Raw genomic sequence first — 26,426 nt, 5'->3', positions numbered from 1 at the left:
TTTTCCTGTGTACCCTTGCTAATGCAGCCACATTCACTGCAGCATGCTGGGCTACTCGAGACTTATATTTCACCCTAGTACATGCACTACTGGAGACAAACCTTTATTCAAACGTTTCAGAATATATAAACTAGCCAGTCCTGCCTCTACACATCTGTTCGTGCAGTAGGGCTGCTCCGCCCACAAAACCAGTCTTCCTGAAACAGTCCTCTGCCCATCAAAATCACTCCTCCAAAAGGGTGTGTGGATGCTCAGTCCTTCCCCGGCACAGGGCGACGTCACCAGATAACACCCCTCACCACCCACAACAAACTAGCTAAGTGGTAGTTCCGTATATGAATGCCAGGGCAGAAAAAAAGGTGTTACTACTGCTCCGGTATAAAGTCCACCTGCGTACGGTTTTTGTAGGGCGTTAGGTGGGCGGATCGGGTGTTCGCCGGGTGTACGCAAGTCCCTTTACAGAATTTCATTCGTGCCACGGGGCACTGCCACAGGCAGAAGGTGTCCGCTGGGCGAAGTGCCAGGGTACGCACTGCGCCCTCTCACGTTGCTCTGTTTGTGTAGTGGCTGTCTTGGTGTCACGGAGCCGGTAGTAGGATGTCAGAGTCGGTGGTGGGAACGAAGCAGGCCAAAGAGACGGAGAATGCGGAGAAGTACGGCATGGCTGTGAGCAAATCTGCTTCCAAAAAGGTAAAGGTGCGTGCGTGTGCGTTTGTTCCAGCCACTGTCATCACTAAAAGGAACTCTTCTTGTTTTAATTAGATATATTCTCTGTCTCAAGCTTGCGATTTATGGGCTAACTGCCATTTGTCCTAGGATTTGTCTGGCTTCACATCAAGGAGGAACTGTCATTCGCTGTGTTTAGTAGTGTCTCATTAGGAGGTTCCAAATGGCTTTGTCCCATTACAAAAGCTGCCACATTAATTCAGTAGCTGAAAGTGTATGTATGTGTTCTGCTTGTTCATCCACTGACCTACAGAAACAAAATGTTAGCACACCTTGATTTGATATTGCTACTCTTTGTGGGCTCTCCAGTTATTCCATGATCATGATCACCTTTTTCTGAGAGATGATCTGCATAGGACGTCAATGGAGAGCCCCCAACACACACTCTTGGACAGCTTCTCCAGAATGGCAGTTTAACCCTAAGAAGTCCCATTTACTGCTGCTTGCCAAAGGTCAGGGTCAAGTGATAATGGGTTACTGAAGTAAGTGATAATGGGTTGCTGAAGTTCCTTCACTAATATTGACAGGAGTACAACTCCTTTACCCTAGAAAGGAAAATGCAGTTTTGCCTTGGAAGTAATCAGTTTTGCAGTGGATATTTTTTAAAATCACAAGATTGATTTAATCACCTTTTGAAGACATACCTTATACGATTTGCCTAGAGGGAACTGTTATTTTCTTTTGATAAGTTCTCTCTGTTCCACTGTTAACTTATGACTTTTCTTGAGTTTTTCTGTTTTGGGGATATGTTTCATTTGGTCAGGGAGTTTATCTCACTGTACTTTTAAATATAATTGTATTATTTTATTTTCTGGAACTGTTCAAAATAGCAGTGTTTTGAGCATACCAGCTACCAAGACAGTACCTCTTCAGCCTTAAAGCTCCATAATTCCGGACAAAATCAAACATAATGAGGAGGGCAAAGGCCCCAAATCAGAGAGATATATTTTAAAATGTTTGTCTTATAAAACTGAGAGAATAACAGGTGTTGCATTATCATCCATTTTCTGAAGGATATGAGCTCTGAAACTCAAATGTCTGTCCTTATACAGTGACCTTAGTCCTCAATGATTTGCAATAAAACCACAACTTTTATGAGGAAGAGAAAATATGAGGCAAAAATATGTTTATTCTCTACAAATATGGACACGTGAGAGGCAGAGGCTCTATGATTGCCCCACAGGTGCTGTTTGCCTTCTCGTATTCATGCTGTACAGCTGAAGTTGGCAGAGCTGTTCTCTGTCACTTAGAGGCCGTCTTTATTCCATGATGGTTACATGCAGCCCATAGGAAGTTACTGTCACAGTTGTGGAGCTCGTGCTGAAACCACTAGTATGTGTAGCACTGTTAAGATCTTTGCCTCACCATTTTAGGGTCCCTGATTCATTTCTTCATCTAATTTTTGTATGATGTTTTGGGAATGAAATGTTATCCCCATGCATGCGTGTGTGTGTGTGTGTGTGTGTGTGTGTGTGTGTGTGTGTGTGTGTGTGTGTGTGTGCAGGTTTTCATTAGCTACTCATTTTCCTTCCAAAACCATGCTAGATGTTTGAATGCAGTGAGCTTTTTATAGTATTTGCCAATACCCTTCTGAAGCAGTTAGTAGTACAAAACAGATTGTGAACCAGCCTGGTTAACAAATAATAAATGAATAAACTGTCCTCCCTGCTGTGTTCAAGGAATCTTTGGAGAAAGCCAGTTAATTATCTGGGGTAGGGGTGCTGTTCCTTTTCCTAGTGCAGCTGTCACTTTAGTGCTGCTACTACTGTTATCACACTGGAATACTACCACTAACTGGCTAGGGGGTATGAGAGTATTCTTGTGATCCATGTATGCACAGTGCCAGCTCACTCTTGGGACTGTCATAAGGCTGTCAAACTGCAGACTGGAATTTCAAGGATGAATTGTAGCCGTTGCATTATTCAGTAGATTATTCAGGCATGCCTCTCAATTGTAATTTTTTTTTTTTTTGGAAAAATCACTGAGGGTTGCAGTCAGTCAGTAATGCCAGTTAGAGTTTCATATTTCTTATTGTTCTGACAATGCTTGCTGATGCAAAACCAGTGGTTGTATTAAGTTTTAAAGCTAATTAGATTAATATATACACGTTGTTCTGGATTTTGGGCCTTTGTGCCCCTGTTATGTGTGGTTTTGTCCAGAAATCTTGTAGAAAGAAGCTGAAAAGTTTGCAGACATAATACAGGTAGTCTGACAGGTGTATAAAATCTGTGACTGCATTACAAACATCTGCTCTGGAAGGAGGTCCCTGAGCATCAGTAGTATAGAGAGTCATGGTAGTCTTGCTTTATGTAGTAGCCCTGGTATTAGTTATTTTAGGCACAAGAAGCAAACACCATCCTAGTCGTGCATAGCTGGCTGAGTGATGTTGGTGCTTGCCTTGTGTATTGTATTTGCTCAGATCTGTTCATTATTAAGCCATTTAAATTATATTTAATTTTAACCATTTATTTTATAATAATACTGTTATTTAAACATCACATTTTCCTTTTGCCCACAAAGTCACTGTTCTGCCATTCATTTAATTTACTTTTAGCTAAGATGTACTGTATTTTTTACCGACGCTGGTGTATACTGGAAACGTGTGTTTAATTTAAACTCTTGCTAAATGCCTTAATGGGTGTGGCCAGCCTTTTGTACCGTACGCTTGTTTTATGGATAATCTTTTAAGAACCACTCCTAAACTGCATGTCAGTTTTATCATAATACTGACATTTCTGCTGCATCTATCTGTGGAAACATAACTCATAGTATTTGCTTGTGTTCAGAGTCTGTGCATCTGACTTTAATGGAGAAGGTGCTGGAAAAGATATGCATATTCTCAAAGTGGAGTTTGTTAGAATGTTGTTTAAACAGGTGGAGAAATATTTGAAACCTATGCAAAGACAGATTTTTGATCTTTACCTCTGTATATTGTCATTCAGACAGAAAGTACTGAGAGCAACAGCATTAAAAAAAACAAACTGGCTTGTTTTTGTATCGCCTGCCAATCTATTTAACATCAAAAATAAACAGAACGGAGGCATTGCAGGGTCTTTAACATGAACTCTACGTTCGTTCTGATTATGAATCCACATGGAATTAAAGTGAACTTTAATTTTGAAACAGTTCTTAAATGATAAACCAAGGTTGACGGAAAGTACAAGTCCACTTTGGTGTTTGCAAGAGTTTGTCTTCAGTTCTTAAATGAGATAAGTGTTTCTGAACTGTTTACAATATATTTCGACTAGATGCCTGATGAAAAAATATATACACCAGAGCCCTACACTGACTGGTTGTAAGTGGATTATGGCACCTTCAAATAAATATTAAACAAAGACATCTCTTAGAATTTATGTGGTTCTGATTAGTTATGATTTAAGTAGCTGCATTATAAAAATGCAGAATCCTACCCATGTGCTGCAACATGTAATTCTTAAGAAGAACAAAATAAGTTACATACATTTTTTTAAGATTTCAATAAGACCTAACAAAAAGCTTGTACTTGGTTTTACTTGTATGCCACCCAAAAAAAGCTTGTACTTGCTTTTCCTGGTAGATCCCACCCAAAAATATGTATATTTTGATTTTGGACACTCCTCCCTATCCCATATCGTCAGCTCAATCTACTGAGTACAGAGAGAGAGCATTTGGGAAGGCCAACCATCTTAGCTTCTTAATCTCAAACTATCTTCTGTTTCCTCCCTCTCCACTCAAAAAAAACAAAAAAACAAAAATTACACTTTATTCAGCTGCCTTTACTGTAATTGTGTTCTTCTTACTTTATCACCCTATTTTTGCTGTGCTAAGTGTTCAAGTACTTTTATTCTGCTGCATTTATTACTGTTTGTTAGTAGCCTGATTAAATTTATCTGTTATTCTAAGCATCTTAGTTTTGGTTTTAGCACTTGTGCTTCAGGCCAGTTACTTTACATTTAAGGTTTTTGTGGTCTGCACTCTTGTGGGCAAATCCTTATCAAAACCCTCTCTCCATAAGTCTCCCCAAGTATTCGGAACACTATGTCTGGACAATTCCCATCAGTTTCTCCTACCAGCATGGTCGACATGGGCATACTGAGACAGTGTAGCAACTGTCCCATGTTTACTGACAACCCTCTTCTCCTAGCACATAATTCTTTAACCTGTGAGAAATGCATGTACATCAGTAACCTGTAATCCATGCTCTCTCATGCCATAGTCAGTACTCCTGACAAAGAGGAGATAGCCAGTGCAAACACCACGCCACTCACATCACATAGCCAAGCACAACACACACCACCTTTGCAAAGGTCCTCAATAAAAACTTGCCTAAACTTCAGAGACCTCCAAAACACACAAACAAACATTCCACACACAACACCAAGCACATCACACATAGATAACACTCTGGTGTCTACCAAACACAGCCCATAAGGCAAAACAATAAACCATCACAGCCCATAAGACACAACAATAAATCAAACATACTAGTCATTGGATACTCAGTTGTGAGACACACTGATGTCCCCCTCACCAGGCTTGACAAGGAGAAAGCCACAGTCAGTTGTCTGTTTGGTGCCAGAATCTGCCACATCACAAAAAGTACTTCATTTGCCTTATGTTTGCAGAGCAACTCTGTCAAACACTGGGTGCATAAAGCAAAGCATACAGCACTGCAATATGTAAGTATTATCAGCATTACATAATACAGTTTTTATGCTTTCTTATTCTTGGCATAGTGAAATTTGGACAGAAAAAAATCAGTCACTGATTTGTGAGGATCATGTGGAAGTACACATAGCCAGCTTTAAGCACCAGCAAACCCTGCAGTCACTGGGGGCCCCTTGTTCCTGGGGGGCCGTCAACCACAGTTGTTTTATCTTGATATTTTGTAACATCTGTCAAGCCAACAAAAGCCAATAGAACAAACCTGTATACTTAATAAACCAGCTGGGTAATAACTCATTTAGTTCTCCTTTAAAATTCAAAGATATTTCTGGTTATATTAATGGTGTTTTATCAAGTAACAGGCTTCACAATTCCATTAAATATTTTACCTCTAACATAGTGCCCCTGGCTTGGTTAAACCCTGCTGTGGACATTCTTTCCACTAAAACTAACAACATAGCCATCTTTAGGTACCTACAATACTTGTGCCTGCAGGGAGGGGCCTTAATCATTCTTGACTTGTGGGGGCCCCACAAAAGCTGTTGCTGGTTGGGGGAAAGTGGAGGAAAATGTATTAATTTCCTGATTATGTTCTTTAACCTGAACAGGGCTGTGATATGACTCTAATAGGATAAAGCTAATGATGAACATGAGCAAGGTAAGCACTAGAAAGATCAACAGCCCAGAGTGACTGATCTCAGTGCAAACCTTGGATTTTAAGAAAGGCTGATGCTTCCAATTTTCAGGGGTGATTTTCTCTTCCTGAAAGTTTTATAAATACTGGCAGAACAGCAGATACTATAACTCTCAACATCTTTGCTGAAGAATTCAGTCAGTGCCATAAATAATAGCAGTACCTTTTGCATCAATATGCATTTTTTGGACAATAAAAGTATAAAACTCTGTCTGGATTTTTTGATTGCCTGTCATCCGGAATGATTAATAGGAAATCAAACTTTTTACAATGGACAGAGCAAAATTCTGAGCAAAATCTGTGAAATCAGGGACAGAGGTAGGTATGCATTAATTCTCGATGAGGTAAATACAAGTGACTTACCCCTGCTACTGTTTGACTGCTAAACAGCAGTCACTGATCTGGTGTGGCAGTACCGGTGTTGCAAAATGTATTGCTATTTACTGAGATAGATACAAAACTAGTATTGTTATGGCTTATGCTTGTGCGTGTGTCTTAAACATATCACTGAATTTTATCTGTCCCCACACCAAATAATCCAGGACTTATACATTATTCTTCTGGGTATCCGTAAAAAATGCAGATAACAAGCAATTATATTCAATTTTCAAAGGTATGGCATAAAATATTCAGACACTTCGATCTTCTAGAAGTCCAGTGGCCCTCACTACCCAGACTGTATAAATGGATTCAGAGGGCTCCCTTAATCATTCTTGACTGTGTGGGGCCACACAAAAGATGTTGTTGGTTGGAGAAAACAGTATTAATTGTCTGCTTATACGTTTTAACCTGAACAAAGCTATGCTATCACCCTGTTAGTGTAAAGCTGATAATGACTTCTGCTCTCAGCCGCACCCATTATAAAACCAGCCCTGCTCAGATGTGTATGTTTACAGAAAGCTTCTGTTAGTTATATGGGGGGGTGGAGATAGTGTGGTTATTACTTCTTTAATTTTCATCATAGTCAAACCTTAGAGGTGTGCACAGGAGCTCATTACAGCTTGTATTTGGGCTGAAGACAGTTTGGTCATTTTTTTCTTTTACTTTTCTCACAGATCTCAGAGGTGTACAAAGGTTATTATAGCTTGTGTAGGAGCAGTATAATGTCTAGGAACAACAAAGTAGAATACATTACTGTAATCATTATGTTTTGTTTTCACTTTCCACAATCACCATAATCATAATTTCTGTTCAAGCTTTCATTGATGAAAAGGTTGTATAAAAAGAAAATAAAAAGCTTCAAAAATTCAGTTTAGAGAATATAAAAAGTTATGTCTTATTGAAAAAGCTGGAGAGTAAAGCAAAATGTGAGAAAAGGAATCAAAAAGTAATTTGCATGGTGTGGGGAGCCCAAGATGGGAAGAAGCATGTGTGTTTGGGGGTGTGTGGCTAGGGCTCCATTTCACCTAAATCCAGATCATTACATAGACTTGTTGTAATGTATCACTGTTGCAGGTAAATGTCAGTAACTGTAAATGTCCCTTTGTGTGATGGGCCAACATAATGTGGTACACAGACCTGTTGTGATGTAATAGTATTGTAGCTACAGGTCAGTCTGTGCATACCACACCTAGTTTGCAGCACAAACTAAAAGGTTGCTTAGAAGGGGTGGCAGTAACAGGATGATACTTAGACAAGAAGTGCCTAGGGGGACCCAACTTGACATTTGCTGGGGGAATCCCAAAATTTTAACACTGGCCCTGGAAGTACATACAAAAGCCAGTAGATGGAAATTACCACCAATTAAGTATGTCCGAGTGTACAGGCAGCTGCCATGCTGTTATTCTGCCCTCTCCTTTTTGTTTTATTTCACTATATCTCTTTCATTTGACATATTTGTTCCATTTTTAGGAATACTATACCTAGCTGTAACTTTGCTTTAGGACCAAGGTCAGTTGTGAATTGCAAATTGTTTGTTTATTAGCTTGACATTTCTTAGGTGTTACTCCTCTTTCTGCCTATCTTTGCTGGTCAGATATAAAGTTGGATTCCCCAAGGGCTACCAGGTGTCCACCACTGACCACAGGCCTAAAACAAAAATAATGGTATTTACCAGTAATCACTACTCCTAACATTAAACTCTACCCAAAACAGACATCATAACACAATCAGTGACATCTCATTGATGAGTACACTTGTGTTTTTCATGATGAGCAGATCCACAATCTGTTACTCTTTCACAGCTACTGTAGAAGATTTGATGAGGGCTTTTTGGCCCTCGAATACAATAGGGAGTTTGGGCCTCTTAAACAGCTAATTCCAAAAACTGGGCAAAAGTTTTTGGTTCTTTCATCTTGGTGGGGGCATTTGGTCAATCCCCAAAATTTGTGTACAAAAATAGTAAAAATTTGAAGACTATTTTTGAGAGGACAAATTCCAAGGGAATGCGCACCAACAGAAATGTTGGAATAAGGAAATGTGGCACTTGTAAGCAATGCAGATATATTTCTCTTGGGTCTCATATTATTATTACAATCAAAGAAATTTCTCTCTTCAAATGTTACAATACTGAGGGGTGGTACATATTGCATTATGTTCTACATGCACCTCTGTTTATGTGGGTAAAACAGAGGGGCCCTTGAAAATTAGAATATATCAGCGTCTTTATGCCAACATCTTTATGCCATTAGGAAAGGTAACACAGCTAATGCACTGTACAGACACTGTCAAAATTGTGAATATTTTAGGAAATTTTCCTTTGTAGTAGTGGAAAAAATAAGCCCTCCTGTTGGGGGGGGGGGTCCTTTTGGAGCATAGAAAATTGAATTGTCAGATTCTTTTCAGTGCTACAGTAGCTCCGGGTATCAATGACAAATTATCTATTGGCAGTATTTTAAAAAGGAGAGTGAATAGGATTTGATAATGCTATAGTTCCGGGTTTTCTTTATCTTTCTCTGTTTATTACCTGCCTATTTAACCTTTTGATTTCATACACGTATTTCGTATTTTTATGAGAGGATTATTTATGATTCCTATTAAGCCAGAGGTATGTGTATTATTTTCTTAATAAGAATTAATTCACCACTGATGGAATGAAGGGATTTAAAATGTGAATCTAACCTGCATTTTCATTAGGTGATGAAATCTGAATTATGTCTGGTGTTATGGGAAAGGTAATTGTGTAATATTTTAAGGGTTTTTCATTAGCTTTTAATTTTACAAAGGTACAAGTATGGTTTTTGGCGCCACTTTATGTAAGTAATGGGAAATGACGCTTGTTATTGACTTGGAAGAAGTTCTGACAGTGAACAGAATGAAAGCACTAAGTCTTTTTAATAAAGTAGTTGGCATTTGTGGGTTGGTGTTTTTTGTTTTATCTAGTACGTTAGTACACTGGTTGTGTGCTTTGGTTTACACATTTCAAGGTAAGTACATCATATGATTCAAACGAATGTGAACTGAGACTGTACGTGTGTGTGTATATGTATGTGTATATATACATTATATATATATTTATTTATTTATTATTTTATTTTACATTTGTTGACCGGGCTAGTCTAGCTGGATACATATCCTTTTTCAGTAGAGGCATCAATGTGAACAGTTTAGCATTACAATTTTATGGAAATCTTACATTATAATATATAACAAAACAGTAATAAACCTTATATACATATTTGTAGTGAGAAAATCTTTGGTATAATCTTAGATTGCAAAGGATAAGAAACAGTAAAATAAACATAATATATATGCTAGTAAAGAGAAATCCTAGGTTGAATAGATCAGAAAGGTAGATAAGGAGGAGATAAACTTGGTTGATAGTAGAGAGAGTAGAAAGTAAGGCAGAAGGTGTTAATCTGGGGTTGGACAGGGCATAACCAGTGGGACTTAAAATATTCTCTAGGATTATTTTTGAATGTGGTGAGTGATGTCATAAGTCTAAGGTTATTGGGAAGAGAATTCCATAGCTTTCCAATAGAGTTAGCATAGAGAGCGACACCACCTATGTTGTTAGATCTAATGGTTAATACTTGATTACTATTTGATGAACGAAGGAACTGAGGTTGGTATAAGGGGTTGATGAATAATTTTAAAGGCTTCTGTGAGTTGATTAATTTTAAGAAGATTGGGCAGTTCTATTGAGGTTATAGCAATGGTGTTTTATTCAGGAAGGAGAACACTGAATATATATATATCTTCAGAACGCTTGCTGTCTCAATTCAAGAAAAGTCTTATACAATACTTTAGAACACGATGGCTATGTCCTTGCTCTACTCCCGACTAACTTCTTCCCCCACAACTGTGTGCCTAACGAGGACTTCTTGCCACAATGAGACTGTATCTTAATTATAAGTTATGATTTTAACAGCTCTGTATTAACTTTCTGTGACTGAACAATGTTTTTAACCTTTTAATGTTTGTAAAACTGCTTTGGAAACTGTATACCATGATATACATGTATATATAAATAGTTTTTGTATGGAGCTTTTCTCCCCAGGCCTTCGCTGAAAAAGGACATGAATCCATTCGAACTATACCAGTCAACAAATTGTATTTTATTTCTATAAACAAATCTGCACTGTTGTACTGCAATTATCTGCCTTACTGGTACCTGTTAAATCACCTTTTGTTACTGTTTTCACTGTTTGCAAAGCTTTTTGCTATTTTCACTGTTTGTAAACTTTTTACTGGAAATTTTCTCTGTTTGTAAAGCTTCTGTTTGTCTGTTCTGATTTTCCCCCAAGGAGTGTGTTATATAACTGAATTGTTTGCAGTTAAAAGCATTCTTTAGAGTCTCATCACTCTGTTTTGCTGTTTAAAACATTTATTTAGTGTCTCACTGCTGTTTTTCTGCTGTGATAAACAGTGCTTTAGTGTTTTCAGCCTATAATAGTGTAGCTAGTAGCTGTAGCATAGTCCAGATACAGGTTTGCTGCCTCTTGGCCTCTTTGTTTTTAGTGGCAGTTTGTTCTGAGCACATTTTCCAGGACATCTTTGATTGGAAAGGGTCCTTCTGCATTCTAGTGAGAGGATTGTGCTGATTGGTACCTGGCTGGTAAAGGTTGGCTGGTCTAGGGCTTGGAGTAATCACCTCATTGGTTCTTTTGAGGTCTTTTTAAAAGTTTTTCATAGGTTTTAATCTTCTGGTATTTAAAACCTACCTTTGAGTCGGTTTCTGCTTGTCTGAGCATCAGTTAGCACCATGCACTGCCTCACAATTGTGCACCATAGCCGGACAGATAATTTACACAATTTTTCCTTTAGATAAACATGTGTCCCTTTAGTGTTGTCCTCATCTTTAGCACATTTTCGGGTAAAGAGGCATTACTAGTGAAGTTGTGTAAACACCAATTGTGATAACAGCCTTAAGAGTTTTTCTGAGGCCCTGCTCTACTGAGTAGTGTAGCACTAAGCCTAGTCTCTGAGGTACTACCACACCTCACTAACTAGTTATTCCTATGTGTGACCCCTTTTCCTGCCATATTCCTGTTTCTGACCATATACATTTTCCTAGCACTATGGATGGACACCTTCCCACAATTTCTCCAGTCATCTTGATCGACATGAGCATCCTGAGGCAGTGCAGCATTTGCCTCATGTACATAGTCAACCCCCTACTTCAACTCCACACAAACTCAACTTGTGAAAAATGCAACTGTATTAAAAACGTTGAATCCATGCTCACTCACACGCCAGTCAGTACATCTGACACTGAGCATGTTGTTAGCATGCACAGCTCACTACCTACTCCACCCAAACCCACATCACACATACCTACATATGCGGAGGTCACCGCCACAAATATATCTAAACACCAGAAACCTCCAAAACACAAATACAAGCATGTTACACATAACACTTCCTCCGCAGAACACAGTACATACAATAGCTCATGCACCTGTGTCTCACCTGTCAAGCCCATAAGGCTAAACACTAAACCTAACCTATTAGTTATAGGTGACTTTGTCATGATACACACAGATATCCCTCCCACCAGGCTGCATAAGGAAATGGTCACAGTCAGCTGTCTGTCAGGTGCCAGGATCTGCAATATCACACATGCACTCAAGTCTCTTAACAACAGGTATTGTTATGACTCTGTCATAGTCCATGTTGGTGTGAACGACTTGAGACATACCTCTCTGGACTATATGAAAAGAGACATGACTGCCCTCTCGGACTGTGTGCTCAGGCAGGTATAGTTTGTCCCTAGTCTTAAGTTTAATTTTACCTTCACCTAGAATGATGCCTCATTTCAAACAGAAAATGATTTACTTCAATAATTGCTTTAGTTTTTGGTGTCATTCTAAGTGGACCAGCCTGGGATGACATGATCGACAGACCTTGATACTTTGCAAGAGATGGTCTTCATCTGTCATCTCTGGGATTTTGGCTACTGACTAAGGATCTTGCCACCCTCATAATGCCTTTTTTAGGCAGTGTCACAAGGACAAAGCTCCCAACATAAAAATACCAACCAAAAGCAACCTCAATATCATGCAGCTAAACTCTAGGAGTCTTAACATGAAACTGCACTCACTGGAAGCAGTCCTCTCCCTGGAGGATGCAGACATTTCTGCAGTCACGGAGACCTGGTTCAAGGCTGTGCAGAACACCTCAACCATACCAGGGTACACCTGCTTCCACACGTTCAGACCACAAACAGAAGGCAAGAAAACAAAAGGAAGAGATATATCAATATTAATCAAAGATAAATACATCTCCAGATTGGTTAAACAGTATGATGCCCTAGAGATACTTCAGATGCAATTAACTGTTGGTAGGACAACTTTTCAAGTCATTGCCAGATACAGAACCTCCTCCATGAATCAGGACATCCACTCTGCCTATTTGGATCAACTTGAGTCTATCAGGATAAATCCAGACACCATAGTCTTGGATGAGTGAATTACTCATCCTCAAACTCACCTTCCCAAAGGTTCATCAACTTTGTCAACTCCAATGCCATGGACCAGCTGGTTGACCCCCCACAAAGGGTGCCAACATCCTGGATCTGGTGCTTACAAATATGGGAAACCAATGTAGCACCCCTACTGTGAGTTCAGCCCTGGGGAGATCTGACCACATATCAGTTTCATTTGAAGTAGCTATCACACCTGACCCCCTCCCAGCAGCAACTAAACTAAAAAACCTCTACAAAGCAAATTAGAACCTCTTATGGGATGTTATAAATAGCTTCACTGCACCTCTCCCCTCAAACGGAACCTGTAACTATGCCGAGCTCTACATCAATGTCATATACAAGCACCTGTATAACTGCATTGACTGGGCAGTAACTGTTAGGAGCCAAACAAGCTCTTCAAGGAAGAGCAAACCTGCCTTGTGGGCAACCACCATTAACAGACTTTACAATAGAAGGCAGAAACTGCAGTCTAAGTGTAAGAAGGAGCGGGCTTTAAACTGGCGACACTCCCTCTTCAGCTTAAATAAGCAAATAAGATTTATTGCAAGTTCCTTCAAGGCAAACTTAGAATCCCAGTTAACTTCCTCAACAAAGGACAATCATAAGGCATTCTTCAGTTACATGCATAACCTAAAAGGTAAGGCCCAGATTTGCGCCCAGCTGGTAGTTAATGGTAACACATATACTGAGCAGGTGGACATAGCTAGCCTGTTAGCTGACAGGTTTGGTGAAAACTTCACTCCCTTGTCCGTGCCACACGTACATTGTGACATCCCTACCCCATGTCCCCTACCTTGTATCTCTAAAGAGCAGGTCGTAACTGCCCTCTCTAAGGCCAAAAACACAGCATCAATGGGGCCTGATAACATCCCAATCTGCATCCTACATGGGCTCAAACAAAAATTAGCATATTTTCAATAACAGTCCAAGCACCGGCTTCTTTCCAGCTGAATGGAAAACAGCCACCACATTTCCCTTGTACAAAGGTGTTGTTTCTACTGACTCCGGGAACTACAGACCTATTAGCCTGACTAGCCTTATCTGCAAGGCCATGGAGAGAATGATTATGAACTTATCATCAAAGATATAGGTAATCTGCAAACACTAGATCCTACCCAGTTTGGATTTGTCAAGGGAAGATCATGCCTGTTAAACCTGGTGGACTTCTTCGAGATAGTCACCATGGCCCTGGATGAAGGGAAGTCTGTACATACATACAGTCTAGCTAGACCTAGCCAAGGCATTTGACACCATCCCTCACTCAGGCATCATTGACATACTCTCCCAACTAGACAGCAACCCTTATAACGTAAGGTGGGTTGTGAACTGGCTCACTGATTGAACCCATACAGTCAAAATAGGGGAATCCACCTCCAACAGCAGACGCGTAACCAGTGTCATTCCACAGGGCTCAGTCTTGGGACCTCTACTGTTCGGAATCTATTTCTATGAAGTACAAGCTAAAACCAAGGGACTGTGGCTGACAAAGTTTGTTGACGACTGCAAACTGGATGCATTCATAGAATCTGCAAATGATGTCAGCATCCTTCAAGAAAGTCTTATGCAAGCAAATGACTGGTGCCAAAGTCATGGCTTCAAACAATGCAGAAAAATGTATTATCATCTCTTTCATAAGAGTGATGTTCCTGCAAATTATCACACCAATGGCAATACCCTAAGTACACACTCGGTGATGAGAGTTCTGGGCACTTGACAGCAACCTTGCCTTTGATCACCATGTTTCCACAGTGGTGAGAAGGGCATTCTATATGGCTCATCTCATAAGTAAGGGCATTGCCTCAAGAAAAGGAGAAGTTGTCACCTCTGTGTTGTTTTCACTCATTAGGCCAATAATTGAATACAGTGACCTTTATTGGAAATGCTGCACACCCCAAGTCAAATGGCACACGGGTTACTTGCTCTAAGGACCTAAACCTGATATGTGACATCAATAGAACCTGCTGGATGGACAGATTTGTCTCTCAAAGGTTATCACACCTTTGGTATAGACTCCCACTTCACGTCAAACAGAGCACCTCATTGGCCCTCTTCAAATGCAGTCTGTACGATTGGATGGGGAACCATAAATTCACTCTGGGGGTCCACCCATGTCCCTGTTGGAGAGGAACTATAGGTACTGATTGTGGTAACAAGGGTAAATTTGGCTAGGCTTTTAAGGGCCCTTGGGTCGTTAGCCTAGTAACTTCCTATGATCCGTTAATATATGCCTGTATGTATGTGCATGCATGTAGTCAGTATTGATTGGATGTGGTACTGATTGAGAACACAGGGAGGAGAGGTGTGCATAGATGTTAGATGACAGACATAACTATGCAATAGTTGAAATAAAAATGCCAATAAACTATATAAAAAGAAGTGCTGTATTTATTTTCAGAGTGTTAATATCTATACGTTTGATGTGTATAACTAATAGATATGCTTCAGATATATATATATATATATATATATATATATATATATATATATATATATGCTGTACAAATAAATTTTTTGCATGACTGATAAAACTAGTATATACGCTTCAGAGGTCTACAAAGGACTGTGAAAGAAGTACTAACATATAAGGCTACAAATTTCCATAACTTAAAACAACATTTTGCAGAAAATTTATAAGTTCGAGGATAGATAATAAAGATGACAGAAACACAGTTTTCATTAATAAATAATAAATGCTAAACTCCATTGTACAAATATTTCTTTAGAATTTTTAAGGATGTATCTTAAAGCATGAAGTAGTTTTCCACAGTTTGACATCATGTACTGGATAGTGTTGTCTTTATTTAACCAATACTACATGACTATACAGCTCAACAAGCTCCTGCCTTGTGCCCTGCAGAGTTCTACAGCAGCAGAGAGACAAAAGAGAGACTTTGGAGTGATTAAGTATAATTTTTCTGCATTTTCTTGCTGCCTTTAGCTAATTCCACCTAAAACGCCAATTTTCTAGAGTTTCTGTGATTTAAAAAGCTTGTTTCAGCTACATATTGTACTTATTTTACTGCCTGCACTTTAACAAAGTTGTTTTTGTGTTTAAATTACCTGTTTAAGTATTATAGGTCACACACTCAAGTGTGATAGCCATTTCTGTGCATTTAAAGTGTTTTTTTTATTGTTTCCGCTTTATTTTCTGAAAAAAAAAACAAAAAAAAAGAAAAGAATATACTTGTTTTCCCACCTTTCTAAGCTAGTATAGTCCAGTTTTCAGGTTAGTGCTGAATTCAGGGCTGTGTTACAAGTTTCTGTGTTTGCCCATACCTTACTTGGATAGAAGGAAGTTTCTCTGTTCACTGTGAGAGAGGGAGCTTTGAGCAGTCTATCTGTCCCTGGAGGAGTGGTTTCAGCCCAGAAATTAGTAGTTTATTGGTCATTTTGGGCTAATTTCTATCTCTTATATTTCCCTGCTATAAAACCCGCATTGCAAGGTTTTTGTGCTAGTATACAGCTCAGCAAGCTCCTGCCTGGTGCCCTGCAGAGTTCTACAGCAGCAGAGAGACAAAAGAGAGCATTTGGAGAGATTAAGCATAATTTGTCTGCATTTTCTTGCTGCCTTTAGCTAATTCCACCTAAAACGCCAATTTTCTAGAGTTTCTTTGATTTAAAAAGCTTGTTTCAGCTACATATTGGACTTATTTTACTGCCTGCACTTTAACAAAGTCATTTTTGTGTTTTAATTACCTGTTTAACTGTTGTAGGCTACACACTCAAGTGTGATAGCCATTTATGTGCATTTAAAGTGTTTTTTTTTATTGTATCTGCTTTATTTTCTGATAAAAACCAAACCCCCCCCCAAAAAATACTTGTTTTCCCGCCTTTCTAAGCTAGTATAGTCCAGTTTTCAGGTTAGTGCTGAATTCAGGGCTGTGTTACAAGTTTCTGTGTTTGCCCATACCTTACTTGGATAGAAGGAAGTTTCTCTGTTCACTGTGAGAGAGGGAGCTTTGAGCAGCCTATCTGTCCCTGGAGGAGTGGTTTCAGCCCAGAAATTAGTAGCTGATTGGCCATTTTGGGCTAATTTCTATCTCTTTCATTTCCCTGCTATAAAACCTGCATTTGCAAGGTTTTTGTGCTAGTATACAGCTCAGCAAGCTCCTGCCTGGTGCCCTGCAGAGTTCTACAGCAGCAGAGAGACAAAAGAGAGACTTTGGAGTGATTAAGTATCATTTTTCTGCATTTTCTTGCTGCCTTTAGCTAATTCTGCCTAAAACGCAGGTTTTCTGGAGTTTCTGTGATTTAAAAAGTTTGTTTCAGCTACATATTTAACTTATTTTACTGCCTGCACTTTAACAAAGTTGTTTTTGTGTTTAAATTACCTGTTTAACTATTGTAGGCTACACATTCAAGTGTGATAGCCATTTCTGTGCATTTAAAGTGTTTTTTTTTATTGTATTTGCTTTATTTACTGAAAAAAAAAAACAAGAAAAAATATACTTGTTTTCCCACCTTTCTAAGCTAGTATAGTCCAGTTTTCAGGTTAATGCTGAATTCAGGGCTGTGTTACAAGTTTCTGTATTTGCCCATACCTTACTTGGATAGAAGGAAGTTTCTCTGTTCACTGTGAGAGAGGGAGCTTTGAGCAGCCTATCTGTCCCTGGAGGTGTGGTTTTAGCCCAGAAATGAGTAGTTTATTGGTCATTTTGGGCTAATTTCTATCTCTTTCATTTCCCTGCTATAAAACTCGCATTTGCAAGGTTTTTGTGCAAGTATACAGCTCAGCAAGCTCCCGCCTGGTGCCCTGCAGAGTTCTACAGCAACAGAGAGACAAAAGAAAGACTTTGGAGTGATTAAGTATAATTTTTCTGCATTTTCTTGCTGCCTTTAGCTAATTCCACCTAAAACGCCAATTTTCTAGAGTTTATTTGATTTAAAAAGCTTGTTTCAGCTACATATTGTACTTATTTTACTGCTTGCACTTTAACAAAGTCATTTTTGTGTTTAAATTACCTGTTTAACTGTTGTAGGCTACACACTCAAGTGTGATAGCCATTTCTGTGCATTTAAAAGTGTTTTTTTTATTTTATCTGCTTTATTTTCTGAAAAAAAAAAACAAAAAAAAAGAAAAGAATATACTTGTTTTCCCACCTTTCTAAGCTAGTATAGTCCAGCTTTCAGGTTAGTGCTGAATTCAGGGCTGTGTTACAAGTTTCTGTATTTGCCCGTACCTTACTTGGATAGAAGGAAGTTTCTCTGTTCACTGTAAGAGATGGAGCTTTGAGCAGCCTATCTGTCCCTGAAGGAGTGGTTTCAGCCCAGAAATTAGTAGTTTATTGGTCATTTTGGGCTAATTTCTATCTCTTTCATTTTCCTGCTATAAAACCCGCATTTGTGCGGTTCTGTGCGCCGGGCAGCGCCGGTTAGCTAGACAATAACTATTCCCAGCTCCACAAAGTCTACTCTTCAGTTTTTCCCTTGGAACTAGACAAACTTTCAACTTAAGCACTCAAACCATTCACTTCTCATACCGGCACTTGCTCAAAACTCATAGCAAGCACTAATAAACCTTATCACTAGACCCTCCTATACTGTAGAGAAGGACAAGGGTCTCTATTCGACCTTACCAGCCAATCAGTAAAACAGTTCACTGTACCTATCCAGGCATGTCCAAAGGGCAGTTTCAGGTGTCCTCTCCAGTCCAGCTGGTGATTCTGGGCATTTTGAGTCTATGTTACAATTGCCTCATGTACATAGACAACCATCTCCTCCTTCCACCAAACACTAATAAATGCGAGAGATGCAATTATGCAGCCAAACTGGAGGCTAAGCTCTCTCAACCCAAGAATGGACCAGGCAGTCAAGAGGAGAAGGGAATTACTTGCATCACACCACCAGTCTCACATAGACCAATGAAACCAGCACCGGCAAAAAACACACATAAATACACAAAAACATACTCGGAGGCTCTAAATAAAAATCTGCAAAAGCAACAGAGACCTCCAAAGCAGACATCCCAGCAACCTCCACCCCCCCAACACAAACCATGAAACACATACTTCACAAAACCAATGTGCCACACAATCACAGCCCTTAAGGCAAAATAACATACCCAACACACTAGTAATAGGTGACTCTATAGTCAGGCACACTGATGTCCCACTCACTAGGCTGATTATTTATTTTTATTTTATTTTACATTTGTTGACCGGGCTAGTCTAGCTGGATACATGTCCATTTTCAGTAGAGGCCCAGGGAGAAAAGCTCCATGTTGAGTACAACAAGCCATTAACAAATTATATACAAAATAACAATGTAGAATAAAAAACACCAAATTAAGTACAATCATGAAAAAGTATACAGAAGAATACAGCAAAATAGAGTCAAGGAAGAAGTATCAATTAGTTGTATACGAAAACAGAGCATAAAATTATTTTTTTTTTTTTCAAAAGTATAAGGCATGGCCAGAGCAATACACATTAATGATTTATTGATATCTATGTGAAGACTTCAGTAAAAAGTTACATCCTGAGCAGAGTTAGAAGAGAAGGCTAGTTAAAGCAGGAGGTTGTAGGTGAGAGGAAGCAGCAGTTAGTCAGGGATAGAACAGGAGCATAATCAGTGAGTCATGAGATGAAGCTTAAGCTTCTTTTTGAAAAGAGTATGAGAGCAGAGAGTTGCAAGTTCAGAGGGAAGAGCATTCCAAGGCTTACCAATGGAATTGCAGAAGAGGGAGTCTCCTGCCAAATTGTTGGATCTGCAGGTGTTAATCAGAAGTTTATTAGAAGAGCGTAGGTTTTTCGGATTTTGGTAGAGGGTAAGGAATCTTGCAAGAATAGGAGTATTGGAGGATTGGTGTAGGGTTTTGTGGGCAATTGTAAGCTGAGAAAAGTGGAGATGGTGTAGAAACTCTAACCAATCAAGTTGTTTAAGATTTAGACAGTGATGAGTTCGAAAAGGAGAGGCAGCAAATCTGGCAATATTATAATAGGATACAGTCAGCTTGTTAATGTTGGCTTTAGAAAGGTTTGTATAAATGGGTGAGGCATAGAGTAATGTAGAGATGAGATGTGTTCTGGCTATAGCAGTCCTGGCTGATGGAGTAAGAAAAGGTTTGATTCTATAGAGGGATCCAAGTTTCTTGTTGGTTGTTTTTATTGTACTGTTAATATGTATGTCAAAATTGAGGCTGTTGTCTATAGTTATTCCTAGGAGTTTGGTTGTGAGGTCTGGAGAGATAACAGTACCATCGTTAGATGTAAGTGTAAAATGGATGGGGGTGGACTTATGGGTTGGGGAGAAGAGTAGAAGTTTAGTTTTCTTTGGATTTAGAAGGAGGCAACATTTTGTAAACCATTGTTCAACAGTATTAAATGCATTCTGGGTGATGTTATGCAGGTCGATTTGTGAAGTAGCTGAGCAGATAATAGTGGTGTCATCTGCATACTGAATGCAGGCAGAATGTGGAATTGCTGACTGAAGATCATTAATATAGATAGAAAATAGGGGAGGGCCTAATATGGAGCCCTGAGGGACACCCAGGGAGATAGGTAAGAGATTAGAAAGATTATTGTGCCAAAGTACTGCTTGTTTTCTGTTATCGAGGTAAGATTTGAACCAGTTGATGGCTAATGGATCTAGCGAAAGTGATTTCATAATATGCAAGAGCAGCTGATGATGAACCATGTCAAAGGCTTTGGATAAATCAATGAAAATTGCAGAGGAAAGAAGGCCATTGTTATGTGTGTTGTTGATACAATCTGTAAATGATAGCAGGGCAGTGGTGGTACTGTGGTAGGGTCTAAAACCGTGTTGACAGTTTGCTAGTAGTTTATTTTGGAGAAAGTGGTTTAGAAGTTGCTTCTGTATACATTTTTCCATAATTTTTGCCAGAGGAGATAGTAAGGCTATTGGACGAAAGTTGGAGTATTCACTAGAGTTCCCACCTTTGTGTAGAGGAATAATGTAAGAAATTTTCCAGATGGATGGGATATATCCTTCACTGATAGTTCTATTAATAAGAATGGATATGGGGTAGGCAATGGGTCTGGCAGCAATTTGAAGGTATTCTGCTGGGAGTTGGTCAGCAGAAGGGGTGGAAAGTTTCAGTTTTAGTAGAAGAGCGCTTATAGCAGAAGTAGGGACTGGTTGAAATTGAAAGGATGGAGGAGGATTTAAAGGTGCGTTAGGCAGATTTGATGTGTCTGGTGAAAGATGGCTAGCAAGAGATTGGATGGTGTTGGTAAACAATGAATTAAAGGAGTTGGCAGTTTGAATGGGATTGTCTGGGTTAGAGCCTAGAGGGTTAGGGGTGATAGACTGACCTGGGTGCAGAAGTTTGTTAATGCTGTTCCAAAACATTTGAGGCTTATTAAGATGGGTTTGCTGTATTTGAAGGTAGTAGTTCTTTTTATCAAGCACTATGGCTATTTTAGTATTATTTCTTAGTTGTTTAAAAATTAAGTGATCTATTGGGTTTTTAGTAGCACGCCATTTAGCCCAGGCTTTGTTTCACAGATGGATTTTATGCCTTGTAGTATTTGAGAGCCAGGGTGCTGGTTTAGCTTTGTATCTAATAGAGCGTAATGGGGCATGGTGGTTCAGGATGGATAAGAATGTGGTATTAAAATAGGCTACTGCTTCATCAAGTGGAAGATGTTTTAGTGGAGACCAATTACATTGTTTAAGTTCTGTCAGGAATAGATCATGTTTAAATTGTTTTTTTGCAGCGAACAGTCCTGGCAATGTTGGAATGAGTGAGGTTGTTTTAGATCTGATAAAGTAGGTTAGGGAGTGGTCACTTAGATCATCTGGGAGGATCCCTACATTGTAGGTTTGAAGAGGGTTATTAGTAAGTATCCAGTCCAAGGTAGTTTCTTTGTTGGTGGGTCTGTGAGTTCTAGTTGAGGAGTTAATAGTTTGAGTAAAGCCATATAAGTTAATATGGTTGGAAGGGTTACTACTGTTACAGGACTGCCAGTCAATATTGAAGTCTCCAAAGATTATTGTTTCCTGTGGGAGGTTAATAGAACACCAATTTAGGATATTTTCAAGGGTATTAATATTATTTCCTGGTGGTAGGTATAAACAGATGACATTAATAGCTTTACTAGGGTTAACCTGGAGTTTAGTGATAAGTAATTCAGCTGAGTTGTCTAAAGATGGGTTAAGATCTATGGTGCTGATTTGTAGTTTGGTTTTATAGAGGATTAAGGAGGAGGTTACTTTTAGCTGCCTGTCAGGTGCCAGGATCCACCATATAACACAAGCACTCAGGTCACTCCAGAACAAGTACAAATATGGCTCTGTCATTGTCCATGTTGGTGTGAATGACCTGAGCCGTACCTCCCTGGACTACATGAAAAGAGACATGGAGGAGCTCTCTGATCACGTAGCCCAGGCTGGTATGACCCTGACCTTGAGTAGCATCCTGCCCTCACCAAGAATGATACCACAATATAGAGAAAGAATTCTCAATTTCAACAATTGGCTAAGTTTCTGGTGTCATTCAAAGGAGATCCAGTGTCTGTCAGCCTGGGATGACATGCTCAACAAGCCATGCTGCTTTGCTAGAGATGGCTTGCACCTGTCACCCTTAGGCTTTCGAATACTGGCCAAGGCTCTTGCCACCCCCATAGTGCCTTTTTTAGGCAAGGCTCAAAAGACAAACCCACCACCATAAATAGCACAAGTAACAAAAAACTGAAGGTAATGCTACTCAATACCAGAGGTCTAAATCTCAAAATGCACGCACTCCAGCCAGTCCTCAGTATGGAGAAAATTGATATATGTGCAGTAATAGAAACCTGGTTTAAGGCTCCAGAGAGCACCCCAGCACTACCAGGCTACAACTCATACCATACATTTCGGCCACAAAACCTAGACTGAAATACAAAAGGCGGGGGAGTATCCATATTCATCAAGGATACCCACACCTCCAGGTTAGTGGCACATCACGATGCTTCAGAGATCATCTACGTGCAACTAACAACAGGCAAAACTGCTATTCAAATTATAGCTTGCTACAGATCACCCACCATGTCCCAGGACCCCCACTCCGCATTCCTGGAAACACTGTGAAACGTAAAGGTCCTACCAAACCCCCTGATATTGGGTGATTTCAATTACCCAAACATTAACTGGGAGAACTACTGAAGTACAAACTCCCTTGCCCAACATTTCCTAGAATTTATAAACTCAAACGCCTTGGATCAACTGGTCAACACCCCCACCAAAGGTGACAACATATTGGACCTGGTCATCACCAACATGGGCGACCGGTGTTCCACACCGGAGGTCAACCCCTTGCTGGTTAGATCTGACCATAAACTAATCACTATGGATATCCACATTCCACCACCACCCCCGGTCAAAGAAACCACCGTGAAAAACTTTTCAAAAGCAAACTTCATGTTACTTAAGACCGAGGTGGGAAGTTTCAAAGCCCCCCTGCTAAAGGATAATGCTGTCCGAGCTGCAAAATCCTTTACTAATGCACTCTACGGGCACCTACAATAATGCATGGATCATGCTATCCCAAACAAAACCAAGACTCACTCCTCCAGGAAAAGGAAACCAGTCTGGTGGACCCCTGCCATAAAAAAGCTATACAATAGAAGGAGGAAACTAGTACAGAAAAAAGTAAAATCCCAAGAAGGGAAGACATTCCTGATCAGTATCAGCAAGAAACTACGTTCCCTCATAAAATCATCCAAGGCTAGCTTCGAAAGAAAAATTGCCATGGACTCCAAAGATAATCACAAGAAATTCTTTAGCTATGTCAAGAATCTAAGTGGCAATTCTCAGATCTGTTCAGAGTTAGTGCAGAATGGCACAAAATACACTGAACCGACTGATATAGCCAACATCCTGGCAGACAGGTTCAATGCAAACTTCACCACCCTCTCACCCCCAAAAGGTCCCATAACTATACCAGAAGAATGTAGTGCCCCTGAAATCACAGACACTCAGGTTAAAACAGCCCTCTCCAAAGCCAAAAACACAGCATCAGTGGGACTGGACGGTGTCCCAGGCTGCATCCTACATGAACTCAAAGATGAACTAACCCCTCACCTAAGCACACTGTTTAAATTCAGCCTCTCCACAGGCTACGTGCCCACAGAGTGGCACACAGCAATGGTTATTCCACTCCACAAAGGTGGAGCCACGACAGACCCTGGGAACTATCGCCCTATAAGCCTGACTAGCTTGGTCTGCAAAGCTATGGAGCGCATCATCATGGATCTCATTAATAGAGACATTAGAAACCTCCAAACACTGGACCCTACCCAGTTCAGCTTTGTTAAGGGACTCTTAAACCTGGTGAACTTCTTTGAGACAGTTACCAAGGCTATAAACGAGGGTAAGGTGGTCCACACAGCTTACCTAGACCTTGCAAAGGCCTTCGACAACATTCCCCACTCAGGTATTATAGACAAGCTCACCAGCCTGAACATAAACCCCTACATCATGAGATGGGTTGCCAACTGGCTCACAGACAGAATCCACATGGTGAGAGTTGCAAGAGCTAGGTCTGACTCTAAACCGGTTACAAGTGGTGTTCCCCAGGGCTCAGTCCTAGGACCCCTCCTGTTCGGTATATTCATCTCAGAGGTACAGGCAAGCACAGGAAGACTATGGCTGACCAAGTTCACAGACGACTGCAAACTAGGGGCTATAATTGACTCTCTGGCTGACACAGACATCCTCTAAAAGGGCCTCACTGAGACAGATACCTGGTGTCAAAACCATGGCCTCAAGTTAAATGCCAAAAAGTGCATAGTCATCCCTTTTGGAAAAACAAAGTACCCACAAACTACCACATAGGTGGTAGCCCCCTAAATACGGAAGACGTAATAAGGGATCTGGGGACCCAAGTAGATAGTAACCTCTCCTTTGATAATCACATTGCAAAAGTGGTTAGAAAATCCTTCTATGTGGCCCACCTAATCACAAAAGGGTTTGCATCCAGATCGAAAGAGGTCATTGGGCCCCTCTGTGCATCCCTCATAAGACCCATCATAGAGTACAATGCCCCATTTGGGATGTACCTTACAAGACACCTGTAACAACCGGAAAGACCACAGAAGGACCTCACCAAGAGGATCACTGGCCTCAAGCAGATGCCCTATGCAGCTCGACTGAAGAAACTCCAGCTGTACTCGGTTGCATACCGCCTACTCAGAGGTGATCTCTGCCTGACATACAAAGCCATGTCCAACCCAGAATTGATGGACATGCTCCATCTAAAGAAAACCATATCCCCTCGAGCCACACACTCCAGGGATCTAAACCTCACTACAACAATAAATAGGACGTGCTGGAGGGATAGATTCCTGTCCCAGAGACTTCCCATGCTCGGGAACAAGATTTCAGTCTACATTATGCAGAGCTCCTCGCTAGCCCTCTTCAAGAGAAACCTTGACAAGTGGAAGGGAAACAGAAAGTTTACCCCAGGGATCACTTCAATGGCTCTGCTGGATAGAGGCACAGGGAACTAATCTAAGGGGGGCGAAAGCCAACACATTCCAGCTAGGCTTATAAATGCCTTCGGGCAGATAGCCTAGTATCTACCTTTGAACCTATGAACCTATGTATGGGTATATCTCTTCTATCATCTGCATATTAGACACATTACCTCTCACACAACACATAACACGACAAGCTTTCTTTTCCATAGAAACTTGGCTCTCCAATGATGAAAGCCTACTGATCCCAAAATAACAAAGCTCCTTCTTCTCACCCAAAAACCCCATAGCTGCAAGAAAACAAACTTCAAGATCTTTTCAGCCAACAATACTGACATTGAATTGGTTCATCATACCAAACTACTAGGTGTCACAACTGATGATAATCTCAAGTTTGACCTATACATATAAAACAGTATTAAAAAAAAAACACCAAAAACTAGGCAAGCTGTACAGGAATAAAAACTTCCTCATAGCAACTTTACCCTGGCCAAAATCTTGCAGTCACTGTTATATGCTGCCCCAAATCTAACTAACTTACAGACCTCCCTAAGAAAAAAAATTAGAAAGCTGCTAAATTGCCATATTTGCCATAAACGCAACCCCTCTAATTCATCACTGTAAAGCCCTACATTCCCTAAGATGGCTTCAACTCCCCCTCCACTTCCAGTACATACATCTTACTACTTTATACAGAATCATCCACAACCCACTAGCTTGTCCTGCTCTTTGCCCATTAATTAACTTTTATATCCCAAGTAAACCTCCCAGATCTGAAGACAAGCTTCTCCTCATAAGTTTTAAACCTAACAAAACCTCAGGCCTAAGCCTTTACTCCTGCTCTGCAGCAAAGCTATGGACCTCCCGTCCTTTAATTATCAAAGCTGCTATTAAGCTGCACTCCTTCAAAACCTCTATAAAAGAATAATTCAACAAAGTTTGTATTTGCTCCAGTATTAGCCAAGGTTGAGGTACCCTTATACCCTTTTCTACTTCTGCTCTGTCTGTCCCCACTACTAACTTACCCCACTATCCCTTCCTCTACACATACTCCCCTGAGATTACACTCATACCTTTTCTA

The 26,426-nt window shown here is 40.1% G+C and overlaps 1 protein-coding gene across 4 annotated transcripts in view; it reads left to right on the top strand.

Moving 5' to 3' along the window:
* The first annotated feature begins 251 nt into the window (after positions 1-251).
* LOC122806453 (S-adenosylhomocysteine hydrolase-like protein 1) overlaps positions 252-26,426 on the top strand; it is a 909,608-nt gene continuing 883,433 nt past the window's right edge. For 2 of the 4 annotated variants that reach the window (XM_044076911.1, XM_044076910.1), the window contains exon 1: positions 253-690. In XM_044076911.1, coding sequence (XP_043932846.1) covers positions 598-690 — 93 coding nt within the window. In that variant the 5' untranslated portion in view covers positions 253-597. Of the gene's footprint in view, positions 697-26,426 lie in introns of all 4 variants that reach the window. The other 2 variants (XM_044076909.1, XM_044076908.1) reach the window with 2 other exon arrangements.

This window comes from Protopterus annectens, chromosome 7.part0 (genome assembly GCF_019279795.1).
Source record: "Protopterus annectens isolate FY-2018-M chromosome 7.part0, PAN1.0, whole genome shotgun sequence".
Taxonomy (NCBI): domain Eukaryota; kingdom Metazoa; phylum Chordata; order Ceratodontiformes; family Protopteridae; genus Protopterus; species Protopterus annectens.
The sequence above is the reverse complement of the archived record's forward strand: the minus strand, read 5'-3'. Positions and strand labels throughout refer to the sequence as shown.